Source organism: Phascolarctos cinereus, unplaced genomic scaffold (assembly GCF_003287225.1).
Source record: "Phascolarctos cinereus isolate Bilbo 61053 unplaced genomic scaffold, phaCin_HiC Scaffold_4;HRSCAF=312, whole genome shotgun sequence".
Lineage (NCBI taxonomy): Eukaryota > Metazoa > Chordata > Mammalia > Diprotodontia > Phascolarctidae > Phascolarctos > Phascolarctos cinereus.
The window spans coordinates 395,441,821-395,463,003 of NW_027555847.1; the positions used below are offsets into that span (position 1 = coordinate 395,441,821).

The following is a 21,183-nucleotide window of genomic DNA, read 5'->3' on the forward strand; positions in this document are numbered from 1 at the left end:
TCAAACTTGTTTGTAATACTAACTTTGAGCTAAGTACTCAAGTCTAAACTTTTTCCCAATTAGCTAATAGGCAATCTGGAAAAGGATTTCTGACAAATTACATAGGAAGAACATATTATTTCCAAAATATTCTTATTTCCAAAATGTTCAGACCATTGTGTTAAGAGGTATTTAAAATGAAAAGACTTGGATACAAATACATGAAATTGCTCATCTTGAAAAATTTTGTAAGTAAAAGCTACTTCCCTGAAATGCAGCTAATTTAAAAAATCAAGTAGTGCTAATACATCCCTTATATTTTGGGATCATTAGACAACAGCCAATGGATACACAGCCAAAGCATTCCCTTCCAAGGTGAAAGGCTTCAGAAAAACAAAGATTTTCAGGTGCATCAAGGGTTATTTATTTATTTTAAATATTGGTCCTGGCACATTTTAGGAAGGATATGACATTTGATGGACTGTCTATCTGATGAACTAATTTGATGAATTCTCTTCGTTCCAGTTTTTTTGAATATATTCAACAAAAACACAAGTTATTATTTAATGGACCAAAAGTTACCATCCATGATAATTTGGTATGCCATTTCTAAGCAGTGGGGCAAAGTTGCTCTTCATTAGCATATTAATCTTAACCTTAAGAAGTGTACTGCTATAGCTTAAAGGAAAAAGTAATCCAGAAAATGCTATGGAATGAAGCTGAACACCTTTTCAGGTGCTGTATTCAATTGTAACCAAGACATTAAAAAAAATTAGGGGAGCAGGGAGGTCAAGAAAGAAGACCTATTATAGCTGGCAAATGGATAAACAAATTGTACTAGGTAAATGAAATAGAATATTGTACTTTGAGAAACAATGGCTAGAAGAAGCACGAGAAGACTTTTATGAAATGATTCAAAGTGAAGTAAGCAGAAAAAGGAAAATAATAAACAGAATAAGAGCTATGGAAGTTAAAGTAGGAAGAAGAACAAACCTGAATGCTGTACAATTATCAATCAAACCTGGTCAAGGAGAGATGAGAATATGCACCTCTTTCTCCTTCTTTGCAGAAGTGGAGAACTATAGAAGTGGAATATTGCATATACTGTCAGACTCACATTAGTATTGCTAACATTTTTTCCCTTTTTTGTGTAACTCTTTGTAATAAGAGATAGTTTGCTGAAGGCAGGGTCAGGAAAGAAAGGTGACAGAACAAAAGATATCAATATTAAAAACAATAAAGTGAAAGGCCTAAGTAGAAGCAGAGTGATTATTTTCATGGAGGAAAATTTTCTCCCAGCAAAGAATGGTAATGAACCCATTTACCATTCCACTAAGTATGGGAAGAAGAAAGAGTGAAAACACAAGGCATTTGTGCCTCAGGTGAAAAATTTACCATAGTCACATGGTTTCCTTAGCCTGACTCACTTTTCATATGCAGAAAAATCTGTGATGGGTTTTTACAGCGCTATTTTATAAATCATCTGACTTAGTCATTTCCTATTCTTGGTAATGTAAATGACTGACTAGATCATAAAACAACTTCAAATCACCAACTGCTTCTTCATCGCCCCAGGCATCTATAGCACTGATTAAATAGGGATTTGGAAAAACATCTGCCCCTCAGGGAGTAAACCACCTGGGGGACCAAACTTTTGACAAGTTTTGCAATTTTCCATCCAGGTGATAAATTTATATATACTTATTAAGAATAAGTAACTTTAGGTGCAGGAGAAAAACAAAACATCAAAAGCCCAAACTTGCAGGAGACATTATGCCAATCACATTCACATGCTTCAACACAGGGGTCAGGTATACATTGTAACTCATGGAGGGGGCTTTTGATGAAGGAGACATGCAATGTAAAACACTAGAAAACCAGGAAACAACCTAAAATAAATCAAATGTAACTTACAGATTTCCCCATTCTCTACATGGAAAGGAAACAAATATATAAAACATTGTTACTTCAGGTACAAACACATTACATTTTCAAAACAATTCCCAGGGGCTCAAGCCTGTGGGGACTCAGGTTAAGTTTAAGTAAAGCACTTTCTTAAGAGAAAATGGCTTACCTTCCTGAGGAAAATAATTCTTACCGCTAGGGCAAAATTCTGTGCCCCTTGTCACCCTTTTTTTTTTTTTTTGGACAACAGAGTGCTTCCTTTTGCTAGGATCCCCCTGAATATTTTTTCACACAGAGAACCTGGCATTTAGACATCTAGAAGTGCTGGGGTGAGCAAGAAACCAGCTCTGAGACTCCCACTTTCCTCCCATAGGTGGACTGACTCATAAGGAAATCATCCCCTTTCTCATAAACTTATTTAAAATATTTTCATTGTTTCAGATCCCAGTTCATCAAGAAGGGATATGAGGTCAAAATGGCAATTCAGTGGTAATTCCACATAACCAAAAGTTTACTTTTCTAGACATAAGGCTGTCTGCACATAAAAACGAAGAGTAACAGTTTGGGAGGTAACGGACCAGCAAGCAATAATGAGAAATTAAGCCTTATTTCGAGGAAATGGCTAGCATGTATTTCTGATTTGCTCTGGTTGTATTTGAATGGGGAAAAGACATCCCTTCATACCTTCCTGGTCTTTGTGCAAAATTAGAACTTGGGGGGAAAACAAAATAAGTAGATATTTGATTCTTTGCTTCCCATCATTTACAGAAAACAGCTTAGCCCAGTGTCTGACACATAGTAGGTACTTAATGTTCATTAAACTGAATAAGGAGCATTTTGTTCTTCAGGCTACCTAGAATTTTCAGTACTGGCTGACTACCACCAATCATCAAAGGGCATCTCATCTTTCTTCTTATGTTGTTTTTGCTAAATAAAGTAGGGATTTTACCCAAAAGGTCAACACAGCTACTCACGGTTTCAAAGCGAAAATGTCTCGGAATCCAGCTACATTTGGGTCTTTGTTTTTATGTTTTTCAGAGGCCAGTTTTTCCTTAGTCCAGGTCATCTGAACCTTCTCCGGGGCAGCTGCTGCTTTGGACTTGGCCACCGCTGCAGTGTTTCTGTCATGTATTAACTGAGCCTATTGGGGGGGGGGAGAACAGCAAAAAAAGAAGAGATTTGTTTAAAGTTCAGCTTTTATGGAATGTTTGCACAAAATCAAAGAAGCATCAACAGTTTTATAAAACTAAATAATGGTTGAAAACAGCTTGATGGATCAAGGCTCGGCATGATTGTGAAGAGGCCCTAGTTTTCAGAATGCTCCTCGCTTCATTTTCATCGCTCCTCTCTCTCCCTTTCTTCTTTTCTTCCAAACTGATGGCAGGGGTCCTGATGTCATTATTAAGGCCCTTCCATTCAGGCTGATCCTCACCAGTCCGTAGGCAGAGCCCAAGCTCTGAAACACTATCTATTCTTTTCTAAGGATACATAAACACACAAATGCCTTTATCCAAAATTATGCCTTTCTCGTCTCAGCTTTTTTTTTTAAAAGGCAATTGAGGTGAAGTGACTTGCCCAGGGTCACACAGCTAGGCCACATTTGAACTCAGGTCCTCCTGACTTCAGGGCCGGTGCTCTGTCCACGGTGCCACCTAGCTGCCCCAAATTATGCCTTTCTAATAGTGTACTGTAGCAGTGAAACCATTTTTGGGGGGCCAGAAGAGAATTCGTGAAGGAGACAGGGGAATTCCTAGGAGCTCTTCATGCCATATTGTCTAGTGATAAAAGACAGTCAGCCTTGCTATAGATACATCAAGAATAGCTGGGGCAGCAAGAGGCAGGAGAGAGAACACAAATGTTCTATCAAAACACATAACAGGTAAGACAACACACATAGTATTGTGTACCACCTGAATAGCAAATCAAGGTAAACTAAAAATGAAAGCAGGAAGCTCCCTCCTTTTCACAGGCATAGGAAGAGTGAGCTTTGATAGTGATCCTTTCTTTTCTTCCCATCTCAATCCCCTTCTTACAACCCACCCATGGGCTAAGAAGAGGTTTATAAGTGTCTGTACCTCAGTTTCCCTTTGTGCAAAACAGGCATGAAACAAAACATCTGCCTGACCCCCTGGAGGGATCTTACAGAGGTTAATTAATGCTTACAAAAGGCTTTGAAGGTGAAAAGCTAAATGTTATTATTACATTTAATTACTGAGTAGGTTCTTTAATATATTAATTTTGATTATGGCTTGAAAAAGATTTAGAAGGGTTTGCAGTAGTACATTCCATCTGAGAAGATGTGAGATTGGGCTGTCCACAGCTTGCAGCAACTCCGCCAACAACCAAAGTCTAAAGCCGGCAATGAGGGAGAGGAGGAACTTTTGTGGTGTTTGGAGATGGGGCTAGGATAGCGCTAATTTCAAAGCCTGCTCTATCAGTAAAAGAATTTGGACGTAATTCTCCCCCATTCTCTTCTCTATCAAACACTAAAACAACAGGACACAAAAAGAAATGCCAAATTTCAAATCACTCACTTTTTCCAGATTCCTACAGCTCTACCCCGACCCCCATGACATGTTTCTGAGAGGCCTTAAATTTACAAAAACAGGTAGGATTAGTAATAGTCTTTCATCTCAAGGAAATTATTCATGTTTTCAGTGGTTGCCTTCACTTTTAAACTTCAACTAGAAATGCAGGAAGGGTGGTAAACAAATCTGATCACTATTTAAATATTAGTTCAACGAGTGTTCATTCAGTCCGTTATAGAGGCCTCCTACAAGAAAGAGGATAAAATTGAGTTGGTCCAGTTGGAAGTAAGCTGATTAAACTAATCTCTGTGTGACTAGCAACTCTGTGCTATTTCCCCAAAGCTTTTCTTGTTGAATCTCTAAAGGAAACTTGGTAGGCCAGGAAAGGATAGAGGTTTTAGACCTGTGATTTTAATCCTACAGTATTCCTAGATAAGAAAATTCATTCTTAATAACACAGGTGGTACCTTCTCTTTAACACAGAAATTTAAGGGTCATAAGAGAATCGTAAAGAGAGGTCAACACAGCCATTGGTGCCAAAGGCAGGACTGGAAGACAGGTCTTCCTGGCTCTGGAGGTCACTTCTCTTGTCAATGTTCCTGCCTCTCTTTCTCAGAATCCTTCGATGCATAACTGAGATAGCAAGAGCAAATGGGTGGAGGGAGGGAAGAAGAGAGACATTAAGAGAAAGGCCAATTTGTAGCTCCTGGACAATGCTCTGCCCCAGTTCACCAGGGATCCAGCATCTATCAAACAAATTGCAGGAGAGGCAAACAGGCTGGCCTGACTTAAGCCAAGCATACTCTAGGATGTCAGCACACAGGCCGGTACATTTTGACATTAAATTTTATTTTCTTACGTTAGGACGTGAAGGCTAGTCTTCATAGCTCGTTGATCTTGTAGCACAGCTGTTGGCTCACACTTATTTTAAAATGAAGGGAACACTGTTTACAAGGCAAAGAAGCTGGAATTCTCCTCCTGGAGGTAGCCACAGCTATGTAATTCAGTGAATTGCATTCATCCTACTCTGGTGAGTAGGTTGTATGAGCCTAGTTTAACGCATTTTACAGTTCAGTTTTACAAAGAATATCTGTCCCAAAAGTCTTACTGTATACGAAGACTTCTGGGACACTTTGCAATATAACATTAATGTAGTGTCAAGTGCCAAATTGACAGTATTGTGGGGAAAGCCCATAATTCTTCCTTATTGTAAATACTGACATAATCCCTCTGATTTCTGACCACAACAGTGGCAAAAGAGATCTGTGGCTGTTTAAAGTACACACAGCTAAATCAGAAGAGACCATACTCATCAAGAATAGGAATATCATTAAGGTATTTCTGAAAACACATTACATTAAAATGCACTGGAAAATAAGTTTCAAAAAATTCAAATCCAATTCAAATCACAGCCCCCTAAAAAAGCTATAGCAGAAATAATGACAAAATATTTTCCATTCTGCAGCAACTTGACACACGAGATCTACCAAATAATGTTAAAATATAAATAACATGGCACAGAAGAGGGGGAAAAACTTTCAGCAGTTATAATTAAAGCTTTTGATTTCATATGACTATTTCAAATGAAATCAAGAAATTATATCTGCACCAGGTGGGAAGAGAACAAAAGTCACAATGCTACATAAACAGGCATATCCTGTTTGTACAGGAAAAACACTTAAAGTGCCATATTTTATCACATAATTTAATTGGCAATTGAAAGGTAGAATGGCTCGTTTCATTCTTTCATCATGATAAAGCAGACAAAAATATCAACAGAAACTGAAAAACAGATTTCTTGGGTGAACCGCGGGTGTGGAAGAAGGGTCAACTAGGTGACTTCAGATTGAAGTGTATGTATGTTAACATGCATTAAGATGCTTTTTGTTGTTGTGCAGTCAGTTGTGTCTGACTCTTCATGACCCTATCTGACGTTTTCTTGGTGATGATACTGGAGTGGTTTGCCATTTGCTTCTCCAGATCATTTTACAGATGAGGAAATTGAGGCAAACGGGGTTAAGTGACTCGCCCAGGGTCACACAACTAGTAAGTCTCTGGGGCTGGATTTGAACTAAGGTCTTACTGATTCCTGGGGCTCAATGGATACACTGAGCCAACTAGCTGCCCAATAAGATGTTATTAAATGGAAAAAGAATGGCCTCTATTTTTGCAGTGACCTAAGAAATGACAAAGGCATTAGCAGAAATCCAGATCCAATTTTTTTTGACAAATCAAAATTTCATAGTACCTTCCCACATCCAAATGATGTCGAGCTGCTCACAGTCACAAAAGTAACCTCTCTTACACCAGTCTTCTGGTTTACCACGTAACATGGTGATTCATGGCACGCCATGATCTCAGGAAACTCAAAACTTGCAGGTGATTCAAGGGCAAAAGAATGATGCGGGGTAGGTGTAAATAGGGAATGAGCCACTACTGATGAAGTCTTATGGGCCAATAGTGTGAGGACAAACCTCAGGGACATGTGACTGGCAAGTATGGGTCAGTCACAAAACAGATGTAAAGACACAAATAACCTACATGAGAATCCACAAAAGGCCACAGCACTGGAAGGAAGTTCCATAAGGTAGATCTTTGATGTTGTATTCATGCAAAGACATGATCTACTCCTTACTACTGCATAGGATGAAAAACTTGGATTGCTTTAGTCCTACACTGATGGCAATGGCCACAAGAATAAGATTAAGGAGCCAAAGAATCAAATCAAACCATCTTAGTCCTAGTTTTTCAAGACCATCCTCTTGAATTAACTATTTCTCTGATGAAAAAAAATCTTATTTCCAACTTATTTGTGAAAGCTTGAAATTTACTCTGTCTAAATGAAATTCATTGTCTGACAGGTTCCTAGGAAAGGAGTTTCATCTTTACTTTAAACCAATACGCCATTTAGCAGCCCTGACCTCTTCCCACCAAAGGTATAATGAAGCTGAAAGCACAAATGAAAAGTCTCTTTATTTAGACTGGTACTTTTCATCAGTTAATGAGATAACCCTTTCTAGTCTCAAGAAGAATAAAAAACAAGAAGTCCAATAAGTGAGTGGACCTGTTTTGCTTAGCATAGACTCCCAAATCATACAACATCACATTCAAATAAAAACACAGATTTCATTCCAAATCTGAATGGAAATAAATAAATATATTCCTTTGTATTTGGAAGGAATCTTGATTCATCACTGACAAGGCATAGTTTAATAATAAAGGAGCTCTGAAAAAGATACTGTATGATTTTTTTTTTTGCTATGGCTTGAGAGTTTTAGTCTGAGAAGCTTGAAGTAAATATGTATAATGAGATTCCTAGTAATAAATTAAAGGGAACAATAGCAAGGAAGCTAGGAAGAGTGCTGAATGGAAGACAGCATAGCATGGTGGGGCATTTCTAAAAGCTACCTTCTAATCTTAATTTTCATGAGTTGCCTGGGTGACCTTAGGAAACTTACTCAACCTCTCTGTCTCAGTTTCCTCATCTGAGAAAAGAAAGTCTGCAATATTTCACAAGATTATGAGAGGATCGATTAAGTAAATACAAGTGGAGGCACTTTGAAAAGTAAAGAGTGCTACATCATCCATGTACAAATAAGTAAGATCCCGGGGATTCTGAACAAATGGTTTTATTTGTAATACAGCAGTCTAATAACTTTAAAACATAAAACTGTGTGTGGGACAGTGGAATGAGAGACTGGTCTAAAAGATGGAAGATTGGGTTATAGTGGATGTCATTCAATTTCTCTGTTTCTCAGTTTCCACATCTGTAAAAATTAGGGGGTTGTGGAAGGCCCCTGAAGGTTCCCTTCCAGAGATGGATTTATGAGCCTATGAAGTTTTTTTTGCCCTAAATTATAAAAGTACCAAAATCCAGACAGAAGTCTCAAGAGGTGGTAAGGAAAAACACCAGTCTATAAATTATCAGTCTGTACAATAAAGTCCACAGAAGATAGATATCTGAATTAAATATACTCTCTTGCAGTTTAACAAGAAAATGGTAAAGACCACCCTGAATGGTAAATAAAGACAACTAACTTTAAGAAAAATTTCACATTCTAAGACAGTTGAATTTGCTGAACAGAACAGATACTTTGAGCCTGGTTTTGAAAAATACAGTAACACTTAGTCACCATAATCCAGGATGCACAGCTGTGGCACTTTAAGTGTTGGGATTAGGATGGAATGTGTAACCAGTACAACTTTAAAACTACCTCTTCCTCTTGACTGTCATTAGGCAGCAGGGCCTGTACATCCTGACCAATGGCTTGTAGGCTAGAGCGGCTCTTCCTTCTGATAGAGCATCGAGACTCATTAGAGAGGCTCTGAATCTGGGACATCAAGGTCACCAGGTACAAGCAGACAAAAGGAAAAAAAATTATTACTCCTAAGATAATCTGTTCATATTTAAAAAGTACTATTGTTATAGTATTAGAATAATAATCACTACTACTACAATTATTACTGCTGCTACTCCTACTACTGCTACTTCAATGATGTCTCCTGACTACAGATGATATAATATGAAAGTTTTCTTCACTCAGGAAAAAAGTATTTTGGAGTAACTGGCTACATTCGCATAAAATACTTAAGATCCCCCAAAATATAATTTGAGTAAAAACCACAAAAATAACTTCATTTTATCATGTTCCTTTTTCTACCTTACAAAAAACTACTAGCAACACTGAGCTGGGGCAAATTGGATGTTAAATCATGTGTGCAAACTTGTCTACTGAGACACAGGACACAATCAACCACACAGTTTTTTACTGAACATTCACTGTATTGGGCGCTGAAGAAAAAGATGTGATCTCTGCTCTCCAGGAGCTTACAAATCTAATCGTGGTTTTTATTAATTTGCATTTTTTGGAACATAAATGCATTGTGTTTTGTAAGCTTCTATAAAGAAGCACAAGATGCTTTGTGCCCCATGACCTTCTTTTGCCAATTCTAAAGAGGCAATATTATGTCCCTGAGTCAAAGTGAAGTGGAAAGTAATTATCGCTAGCATCAGCTGCCCAATTTTTCCACCCACATCCAGGTAAAAGATTATACAGATTATGTACAGCTAACATTCTGCTTCTACTAAGTATGGGCAGGGATCTGAAACCCAACACTTCCAAGTCTATGGGGTTTCAAGTAAACGACATCCCCTTTTCAGAAACAGAAATACATTAGCTATCAGGTGAAGATGAGGGAATCCTCAGGTGGGAACAGATAACAGGGTAGGGGACAAACACATTCTCTTCTTTCTCATTTTTGAACTTATGTTAAGGGGACCAGATTCATCTTCCATATCTCAGGATGTTCCTCCAGATTACAGTGTTTTGGTAAAGGGGGGCCCTAACAATGGGAAAAATCAAATCTGGTTTTAAGAACTGGGTAGAGTAAGCTGTAGGAACATTTGCTCACTGTTCAACAAGTATGTAATAAGCATATTTGTTAAGTTAATAAGTAAGTAAAAAGCACACTTATTAGTAAGCAATAAGTACAAGGCAGTGTGCTAGGGACCTAAGAGCTCTGGAAGGAAATTTTGTATTTCTGGAAGGAAAATCCCCAAAATACATGGGCCAAGAGCAGAGCCAAAATGCAGACGTGAAGGCAGTGACTACATGGGCCAGAAAGGTCCTGCCTAACAAGTGTTAGGTCACAGTGGTTGGCTTCAACAAATGCAATTAGAACTCTTTTTTTGTAGAAGGTTAGCTTTTACCTTTCCAAATCATATTAATGAGCAAATTAGTCTCACAGGATGCATGGGCCAGGATGTTACACTAGCTTCTGTGTGATCTACCTTAAGCCGGCTGTGATAAAGCTATGATAAAGGATAGACATGACAGCAGAGGGTGGAAACATGTTGAGGAACAGGGCTAAAAGGAAGACTATGGTCCTATCAGGTGGCTCCCTTCTCCTCACTGTATCAGAATACAATGGTACTTGTTACATATACCTCTTTCTTACTGGGGGCACCTTCCCTGACCTTCACCTTGACACCTTTGAATGGAAAAGCACAGCAGAAAAGGCCCTTCAAGCCAGCTGCTGTTTTCTAAAGCTCGGGGTTAGAGAAGGGAATGAGGATTATGAGAAAGGAGAAAAGATATATTAGAAAGATATGTATGGTACCCTAGAGAAGGTACAACAAATCCTGTGAGGCAATAGCTTTATAAGCCCCATTTCACAGATAAGAAGACTGAGGCGGAGAGTCTAAGTAACTTGTCTACAATCATACAGTTATTAAATATGGAAGGAGAGGGGAAGGGAGATAAGAATAGGTCTTCCTAATTCCAAGGCCAATGCCCTATCTACTATGTCACCCAGCTCCCTCCTTGAGGGCAAGATCCATTCAATTTATCTTCCTATCCCTGCAGTGGACAATACAGTGCTTTGCACATAGCTGTCACTTTAATAAAGTTGATGATAAAGTTACTTAATATCTCTTTGGTGAATTCAGCTATGGTAGAGCTAAAGCTGTAAGATATCTGCTAAGCTCTCTATTGTTTTATTCTGTGCCTAGCCACAATAATTAAGTCCTCAGTTTACAGAGAAAAGTAAGGATAAACTTTACTCTATCTACTTCTTTCTTTTTTGGAAAGAACTTAAAGAAAACACATGTTCTCCTTATTATGGAGAGGTCAACAAAGCTTCCATTTTCAGCACCAGCAAAGCAAACACAACCTAAGGGTTGGCTGAGACTTCAGTCTTCTGGTGGAAAACAGCTTGAAAGCCATCAGTGACACCAAATGCACTTTATTCTCTTGTTGCATTTTGAGACTGGGTTTCCTCATTCTCTCCAGACTGGTTGCAAGTTCACCAGCCACTGATCTCCCTGTTGACTGACACGAAGCTTTGGCTTCTTTCATCTCTGGCCTGAGAAGGTTTGTCCCTCCTGCTCTCAAGGATGCACCATCATGGTGGCAAATGTAGGGTGGACAACCAATCGACTTCAGCCTTAACGACTATCAGAATTCCCCAAACTCAAGGGTATCCACCAGTCTCAGCCTCTCCCATTAGCAGGGATGGCAGGTGTGAGCCACAACACCCAGCTGCAGTTCATTTTCAAATGAAAAATACTTGAAAGCAGTAAGGACAAGAAAGTGATATGCAACTAGTAATAAAATCATGGAGTAGCAAGCAGGAGGCTGTTTTTTTAAGATGAACCCTAACCCTGTTCCCCCAACAATGCTAACTCCAGTTGAGCCATTTGTAGAGGAGAAGGGTGAAAGCGCTACTTGACTTATTTACTGGCTCAAAAATTACTGTGTGGTTGGTTAAGTGCCCGTATCAAAGCAGACAAGAAGCCATGACAACAAGCTTTTGATAGGTCCAAGAGGAATCAGTCTTGCCTCTCCAAGTTTAACAATTATTAACCACTTACCTATATTGTGTGCCTCTCTGTAACCCTCTGTACACCTAAATAGCTATTCCTTGCAATAACATTTGGAATAAAAGGTTATTCATTACTGTACACACTCTATCAACAGGAACCAATCTTAACACCAAAAATCTATAATGGGAAATTATTTTTTCCAATTTCCTCCTTTATAGAGATGAGAAGCACCAATGAAAATTTTCAGACACGAACCTTAAGATAATCAATGCCTATGCATCAAGTCAGCAGGTTTCTTACTGAAGTCATCAGAAGCTAGGCTCAGGAAGTTGTCTAGGGATTCCTGGCACAGTGGCTGGTACATAACAAGCACTTAATAAATTGCTTGATGACTGCCCAAAGTTCAAGAGGAAAAAAAAAAGATGAAATGCTCACCAGCTGCCATGAAATTTTAGGCAAGTCATGTTCAATGTTTCAATGGAGGTGAGAATCTCCCAGACTGTGGAGGGGGGCAAATGTCTCTTTACAGAATGAAGAAATCATAGGGACAAGTAATAGAGGAAAACTATGAAAGGTGTGTCATAGTAGAAAGAACCTTAGTTTGGGAGTAAGAAGACCTAGGTTTGAGTGTTTACTGTACCTACCAGCTATGTCACCGTGGCTAAGGTGCATCTGTGGAATCTGGCCCCAGAAGAACTAGGAACTAGAACAATGAACGGGTGTAAATTGCAAAGAGGAGACTTTACACTTGGGGTAAGGAAAAACTCACCAACAATTAAAGGGTAACAGGGATGGGGACCAGATATGTCATATAATAATAATAATAATTAATAAATAATTATAATAATAATAATAAAAAATCTCCCAAGTGAGGAAACTCCTCTTACAAACGGAGGTGTAAACAATTCTAGGTGTACAAAAATGGAAATAACTGCTTAACAAAGGGCTAGAATAACCACTCGGTAGGGATGATGTAGAGGGGATTCATGGTTAGCTATGAGTTGGATTAGATGGTCTTTGCTATCTCTCCCAGCTCAGATTGTGCAACTGATTCCTCATCTATAGCTGGACCAAATGATCTCTTAAAGGCTTTTCTGTGTTAAAACTCCTCAACTATGATGGCAGGTGATGATAAAGTTACAAACTCAACATTAGAATTAGTGCGCTACTTAACAGGATAAGAGGTGATGATCCTATAAAGACATCAGTACAGATGTCAGTATGTGAGCACAAGGACGGCATGACTGTGACTAGATAAATTTAGCAGGTGGATTACTGCACACCATCTTATAACTCATGCACATCTTTAAACAAGCTCCTTTCTAGGACTCAGGAACTTCAGTGATGCCTCCATTTATGCAATTACATTTTTGACCAGGAGGTAAGGGTATCACCTGGGAGGGAGGTGGCATCACCCTCAGCCATAACTGTCTAACCCAGGAGTAGGAAACCTGTGGCCTTCCAAGTCCTCAACTGCAGCCTTTTGACTGAATCCAAACTTCACAGAACTAAATAAAAGGAACTGTTTGTAAAACGTGGACTCAAATCAAAAGGCTGCACCCAATGACCTAGAAGGCCACATGTGGCCTTGAGACCGCAGGTTTCCCACCCCTGGTCTATTCCTATATGCTACAAAAGTTTGCTTTATATGGGAATTTATTGCAGCTGAATGAGAGTGAATGCTTTAAATTTCAATTTAATTGAAATGTAATATCTTGCCCTCTTCTACAAGGACAGGCCAACCAATTTTAGTTCTCTCCTTTCCACTCTGATGTAATCCTCAGTAATGTTTACATAACTGAAGGAGAAATGCAATGGAGTCTTTTTCAACGAGGTCTTTTTGAAACTTCAGATATTCTTCACAAGTGATATTTCAGACAGCATATGGTCATTTGGATTTAAATGTTTGGGTTCCCCACCCCTGTTCTGTTTTAAAATGAAAAGCTGACTGATATTCATGGAGTAACCTCCAAGTGATTTATGGACACCTTGCTAAAGGTGGCAGTGCCTGAAAATAATTTCTGTGAAAGATACTGATTTAGACATTTTAAAAAGTGCGTGTTTAAAGCCACTGAGATCTGGAGAGCTTTACAATACTGGATGTTAAAATCAAATTTGCTGTTTCATAGCAGAAAAATACAATCCTGTATGGAGAAGACAGGCTGAGATTAGAAAAGTTAAAACATACACCTCTACAAACAACTAAAAAACTGTTAAATATAAAAAAATTTAAGTCCTAAAACTAAAGACAACAACTTGATTTGGGAAAATGCTACAAGATTAAGAGTAATATTAGCTCAGCATGCTAAAAGATGAAATATCTTCATAATTACATTGCAGTTTTGAAAAGAAAAGGTTATTTTAAAAGTTAGGTTTAGAACATACCTATAAGAGGTTTACTACTCAGTAACATTCCAAAAACATTAGTCTAACACTGGATACCGATAAATAACAAAGTGCTTTTTGCAAACTTACAACCACACTTAAAAGCCCCATGACTGTTTACCTCTCTTTCTCTTTCATTCTTAGAGAGCTGCATCTGCTTCAACATCTGAGACCTCTGCTCCATCAGTAATGTTTTTTCATAGGTAAAAGCTGAAATATCATTTTCAACCTACAAGATCAAGAAATAAAGCAAATACAATGTTTTATAAATAAAAAGTTCTCATTTGTGACAATGACATTTTCCATGAAAAATATTCCTGTAGAATATTACCCCATCTCACTTGTTTTCCAGAAGGTGACTTAAAAAGTAGGGGGGAATAACCCTTACACTGTGACTGCCCACATTCTTTCATCCCTTTCCACAGCTTCCCTACTGGCACTGGTGGCCCCTCAGAAATGGGTTCAAAAGCACTGAAAGGTACCAGTATGGGCAGGTCTAAAGTGTTCCCTCCTCTCCTCTAATACAACACCCTAAAGAAGCCAACTAGAACAATACATGAAGCCTAGGTAACCAAGTCCAAATGTAACCAGCTCTAGCCAAATGGAATTTTGGCCCAGAGTGCCAACGTGGAAGAGATGGGAGGGAAGTGGAGGGAGGGAAGAGAGGACAGGGAGAGGGAAGAAAGAGAGGGAGAGAGGGGGAGAGAGAGAGAGCGAGAGCAAGCCCCTCCCAGCCCCAGTAAGTTTCTGACTTTCTGGACTTCAAAATCACAGCTGCTGTCACATCCTAGAATTTCTGAAATATTCTAATAAAAATGGTCACTTCTGTCAGGGTGAACTGACTATTCTCATAACATTTCTGCACGGAGACAGAAATCAAAGTGGCATAAAAAGTCAGACAAGTCTTCTCTTGGTGCTGCCTTCTAAATCCCAGCTGGAGTTAAAGAGATGGGAATTTCTAGTGTCTTCTAATGGAGTGAGAAGATTCCTACAGCCCTGCTGCCTTTCAAACTGGCAGGCCTGATGTGGGAAAGTCACATACATGTTCACAAATACACCGAAGAGGTGTTTTTCAAGTGCCTCCAGAAAAATAAAGCTCTCCAATGGAAAGGCAAAGAAAGTCTAGCTTACCATTTCAACAACCTCAACCTCAGCACTGATTCGTAGATGGTACAAAAACATCTGAAGATCTTTCTTCATTTGAATGCTATTGTCATCCATTTGAGCTACAGTAAAGATGCGCATTCTGCACTTTCTCCATACCTATCAAGAGCAAGGTAAGATACTTAAGGGTTTATTTTTTAAACATAATTGTGCAGATGCATGTACACCTAAGTGTGAATACATACAACACAGCAGAACAATTTCTTTGCTCTCCAGCTTAAAGCAATGAAGGGGAGATACCAGTTTCATGGGTGCCATTTTTACAACTTCCTGCAAAAGGTCTTCCTTCAGTCCTCTATTAGTGCACTCCTTCCAAACTTAGTAATTCTATTTACTTTGTACATATTTTTTATGTACTTGTGTGTTCACATGCTTCCTTCCAGAAGAACATAAGCTCTATGAGGGCAGGATTTGTTTCATATTCTCTTTTTTGTATCCCTAGTACCTAGCACAGTGCCTACCACCATAACAGGCTGAAATGCTTGCCGAAATGAAATGAATTGACTTATCTAGTAAATCTACCCAAGGCACATAGCTGAAGGCCCAACACCAAAAGGCAGAATAGGATCAACTGTGGAATAATCCATAGTTCTCCTAACCTTGTGCTGGCGAAGCAGAAATGGCAGCAACATTAGCATGCCACCATCATGGACAATCCACCACACGTCTATGTGCCCTCCCCTAAAGCGCTCTTGGTTTGGGGGGAATTTGTCAATATTTTTAGCTACCAACAAAGCTTGCTGTGCCGTAGTGGTATCTCGGACGGTATCTGTGTGAAAAAAGAGAAGATTCATTCAGCAGACATCTACACCAGTGAAGAGCTGAGTTAATGAGTTAAAAATCCATGATGACATACTATATCCTAAACCTGAAAGGTTCCTTTTAGCAAGTGGACTGCCAATTGTCAACAGAAAAGAAGGTCAACATTCTCCAGGCTATACCTTTTGGCAGAATTTACAAGGAAAGGGGGAAAAAAAAGAGAAGCCCAAAGGCGTTCAAGAAGCCACTCCTTTTATAAACTGGATGGCAAGTTAGAGCCAAATGAGTTCAGAGGCATTCATTAGCACTCACATTCCATATGCATTGCTTCCAATTATCTTAAGATTTCAAAGAACCCTTTGGTGGTATGCATTCATGGAAATGAAATGGTAGGAAGAGGCAATAAGTCATACAAACCAACAAAATTCTTCCATGAGAAGGGGTTATCTGATTGTTTCCAAGACTCTGGCCATGCCATAAGTACAGTGTTGTGCTTCATGCCACCCAAACCAGCAGACTGAATTAAGTGGGACATTCCATCTCTCAGGCTGGAAGAGACCACCAACTGGCAGAATCCTTTGGTCTTTTCTGTTCCCATCAGGGACCGGATGTTCTAATAAAAATTTAAAAATGCAATATCACTTGCAATGAAAAGAAAAATAAAGTTAGTATCTAAGGCATAGATTCAACATAGCAATAAGGATGGGCATAACACTATGGTGGGTTTCTTTTCCCAAACATTGAATTATTTATTTATTTTGAGAGCCTCCTCTCCCCCAGTCATTTTTGTGGTGGTATTAGGAATAAATTGATAAAAGATCAAATGATAAAAGTTTAAGACAGTTCTCAAAATAAGAGCTGAAAATATTGGTGACCATATAAATGGATGCTCCATATCACTAAGAAAAAAAAAAACTCAAATCCAAACAACTCTGGGGTTTCAGCTCACATCCCAAATGGCAGAGATGACAAAACAAATAGGGAAAGCTGGAGCAGCTACAGATATAAAGGTACACTAACACAGTTAGTAGAGCTATGGTTCTAATGGTTCTACCATTCTAGAAAGGAATCTGGAATTATGTCTACAATAATATTAAAACATCCTTATGCCTAGACCCAGAGATGCTAATGCTACACACATGCCTAAGGAGATTAAAGACAGAAAGGTCCCAGATACACCAAAATATTCAAAACAGTATTTTGTATTAGCAAAGACTTGGAGACAAAGTAGATATTCACTGATTGGCAATGGCTAAGCAAAATGGGATACAAAAAAATAATGCAATCTTCACTATAAGAAACAAAATAATATGAATTCAGAGAAACTTGGGAAGATCTTTGCGAATCAATGCAAGTAAGAAAAACAAGGAAAACATAGACAACTACACCAAAACCCCCTAAAATTTAATGAGACATGACAGTAAATAAGCTTGGTTCCAAAGAAGAGAGATGAAAAACACACTTTTCATCGGTTGAACACCAAATACGCTGTCAGATTTGTTTAATGTGCTTTGCCAAACTACCTTTTCCTTTCCTTTGAAAAAAATTTCTTTCCTGTAAGGTATAGCTCACTGGGTAAGGGGAGTGAGGAACGGATATATTTGGAAATGAAAGTGATGTGGGAAAAATTACTAAGAGTTTTTATTTAAAAGAAAGAACACATGAATAGATAATGAATGCAATCAGTGACCAATCCTCTAAATTCTAAAATAATGCCATTAAATGGCCATGGAGCTTCTCCTTGGTTCCCACAAATGATGCCAGCATAGCACCGTGAAAAGAACATTGGGTTTGAAATGAGAAGAAATCTGGAGATCTGTGTTCAACTCCCCAACCTGCTACCTTCTGCTCGTGTGATCTGAAAGAACCAAGCCCAGAAAAGTTAAGGCCTGGCTATGTATAAAATGAGAAAGGAGTCTATGTGACAGTTCTAAGGTCCCTTCCAGCTTTAAACGTAAAACAATCCTGTACGAAGGACAAAAAGCGTTACGCCATTTTAATTGAGGTGGTTTTCACTGGGTACACCTTGTCGATCAGGCAGTATGGTTCTAAATTGCAGTTACAGAGATTAAGCCAGTGTTGTCGGTTACAGATAACTAAATTCAGATAACTAAGTTACAGATAACTGAATTCTTTTCCATTTTAATATGAAGACGCACAATCACAAACTTCCTTGTTATTTCATCTGGATGGCTTTTTCTCACTTTGCTATATACATGTGGTTAGTTTAAAGCTTGGTCATAATGTTTCACGTATAGCAATGCTTTCTGAAATACCTGTTAGGTATTTTATGAGGTTCAAAAATAAAATGCCAGACAAATGATACATGGCACACCAGACAAAACAACTGTGGTGACGTTTCTTTTTATTGTTCCCACATGCAGCAGGACAGCATTGGGCCTTTCAAAGATAAGTGCAAACCGCATTTATGGAATTCAATAAATTTTAGCTCAAAAACTACATCTGGTTTTTGGAAATTCATACCATTTTGCATATTTTAGTAAGAGTTTTTCACTTTCCAACAATCATGCAGAAGACTGTATTAAAAATAAGACCTAATACTTGCCGGGTTTCCAAGACAGTGAAATAAAGATAGGTAATTGTATTTCTTTTGGGATTGGGTTACTGTTATGAATTCAGAATGAGCATCTAAACTGGGGAAGGGTAGGAATCCTCTGAAGTTTGATTGATAAGCTTACTGTGATTAACTTGGAAGACATCGCCTCTTCCTTTATATATCTATGAGAATCAAAAATGGAACACGTGGAAATACCATGCCTGTGCAATTACATTAAGGAAACCCTCAGAGTTAAATCCTATCTGGAAATGAAATATTCTGAATGTTTCCCTGCTTTGGCTACAACTTGGAAAAAGATATCCCTAAATATCATAATGAAGATGGCTTTCAAAAACAGAGTCCAGTATATTTCTGGCTCATTTTTAAAATCACCTTCATTTTCTTATAAGAATAAAAAATAAATGGGGAAGATTCAGCAAAACAACACAAACTTGAGATTGACAATCATTGTTTCAGTCTCCCATCTCTGCAAAGGAGGGAGGCTCATTCTGTTGATAATTTCAACTAGTGTCATTTAAGGATGTTTGAAGGGCAGCTTCTATTTACAAAGGTAATCACAGCTCAGTAGACAAATAGCTGTTCACATTCTCTTTCCACCTTGTCTCCCACTTAATTCAAATGAATACTCAGGGATTAAAGACTCCACTTTGTTCCTTGCTCCCTCCACACTAAATACAGTGATCTTTCTAGTTATATTACTACATAGCAACAGCAGCATCCCCTATTAAGAACTTATTTAGATGGTAGGTGTGTGATATGTCTATTATAAAAATATTTCTTTGCATACAGTTATTACCCTGTTCACATGATGGTACATGGATCCTAATAGGTTCAACTACATCCCGTGTTCTAGACACCACCACTGGGGGCTTCCCGCCCCCCCGCCCCAGATGCAGCTTGTTCAACAAAGCCTCCTGCCAAAAATTCCCTCATCTTACTATGACAAGCATTCTTATGTCTTTGTAATCAAACCCTAAACATCCCTCCCTTTGCCACACCAAGGGCAATGGCTCTAATATACAAAAAACACACTTTGAGGAGGGATCTATTCCAAATCATACTGATATGATACAGCAAAAATATGGCACACTGAAGGTCTGGACTTATAACACCTGGGTTTATCTCCATTAAAGAATTATTTTATGGTAGAGGTGTCGTGCGTCTATCATAAAAGTGTTTCTTTGAACACATCTATTACCCTGTCCACATGACGGCACATGGATTCTAACAGGTTCAGCTACACCCAGTGTTTTAGACACCACCACTGGGGGCTTTTTGTCCAATGCTGCTTTTTCAAAAAGGCTTGCTGCCAAAATTCCCTAGTATTATTGTATACAAGCATTCCTACTTCCTTGCAATTAAACTCCTCCATACCCTACATGAAGGGTAAGATTTATAAAATTTATAAAAATTTTTAAATTATAAAAATTGCAATTTATAAAAAGCAGTTTGAGAAAGGATCTACTCCAATACAATAGATACGGCAGAAACAGAGAACATTGAGGGTGTGGATTCAGAATACCTGGGCTGAATGTTATATAATGTCATATAATGAGGGTAGGACTACATGAAATCCAAGGCCCCCTTCTAGTTCTAAACTTATGCTCTCCTGTAATTTTATTCCTTGAGAGTTTACAATTTACCACACAGGGGGGTGGGGGTGGGGGGGGGTTGGGTGTAGAAGAGGATACAGAGATACAAAGAAATAAGATATGTTCTCCATTCGTCATCTAGTTGATGAACATAAGGAAAATACATAATATTTCTTTCATTCTAGTGTTGTTTAGTCACTTCAGTCACATCCAATTCTTCATGACGCCATTTGGAATTTTCTTGGCAAAGATACTGGAGTGGTTTGCCATTTCCTTCTCCAGCTAATTTACAGATGAGCAAACTGAGGCAAATAGAGTTAAGTGACTTGCCCAGGGTCCCACAGCTAGTAAGTATCTGAAGTCACATTTGAACTCAGGTCCTCCTGATTCTAGGTCCAGCACTCTATCCACAGCTAACATTTATAGAGCTCTTACTATGTACCAGGAACTGTTCTAAGACCTTTATATCATCTCATTTGATCCTCACAACAACCCTGGGAGGTACGTGCTATTATTACCCCCATTTTGTAGATGAGGAAACTGAAGCAAATAATGGCTAAATGACTTGCCTGAGATCACACAGCTAGTGATGGATTTCAACTCAGGTCTTCTTGATTCCAGGCCTAGTGCTTTGACCACTGTGACACCTAGCTGACCCTTATTTTAACTTTTAATTAAATGTATATTCTATATAAATAAAATTATAACTTAAATTTAAATTATAATTTAAATTATTAACTTTCACATGTTTAAAACTGTGGAATTTTATTCCAGATTATGTAGGTTTCTCATATAAAAAGAAAAATCAATGAATCAAGTGAACATAACCAAGTGGTCAGTGATAGGATCACCTTTCTAGAAACCTGAAGCATTAGAATTAGAATCAGAATTAACATACACGAAGATTAACAGTCTAACAGAGGTTCCTGGATTCACATCAGAAACAACAAATTAAGTAAAGTGTGAGTG

General features: G+C 38.4%; 1 protein-coding gene across 6 annotated transcripts in view; it reads right to left on the bottom strand.

Moving 5' to 3' along the window:
* SLC12A7 (solute carrier family 12 member 7) overlaps nucleotides 1-21,183 on the bottom strand; it is a 325,942-nt gene that overhangs the window by 47,740 nt on the left and 257,019 nt on the right. For all 6 annotated transcript variants that reach the window (XM_078153300.1, XM_078153298.1, XM_078153302.1 and 3 more), the window contains exons 18-22: nucleotides 16,462-16,657; nucleotides 15,885-16,054; nucleotides 15,253-15,384; nucleotides 14,243-14,350; nucleotides 2,859-3,025 (exon numbers count right to left, since the gene is read on the bottom strand). In XM_078153300.1, the coding sequence (XP_078009426.1) occupies nucleotides 2,859-3,025; nucleotides 14,243-14,350; nucleotides 15,253-15,384; nucleotides 15,885-16,054; nucleotides 16,462-16,657 (773 nt within the window). The remainder of the gene's footprint in view (nucleotides 1-2,858; nucleotides 3,026-14,242; nucleotides 14,351-15,252; nucleotides 15,385-15,884; nucleotides 16,055-16,461; nucleotides 16,658-21,183) is intronic.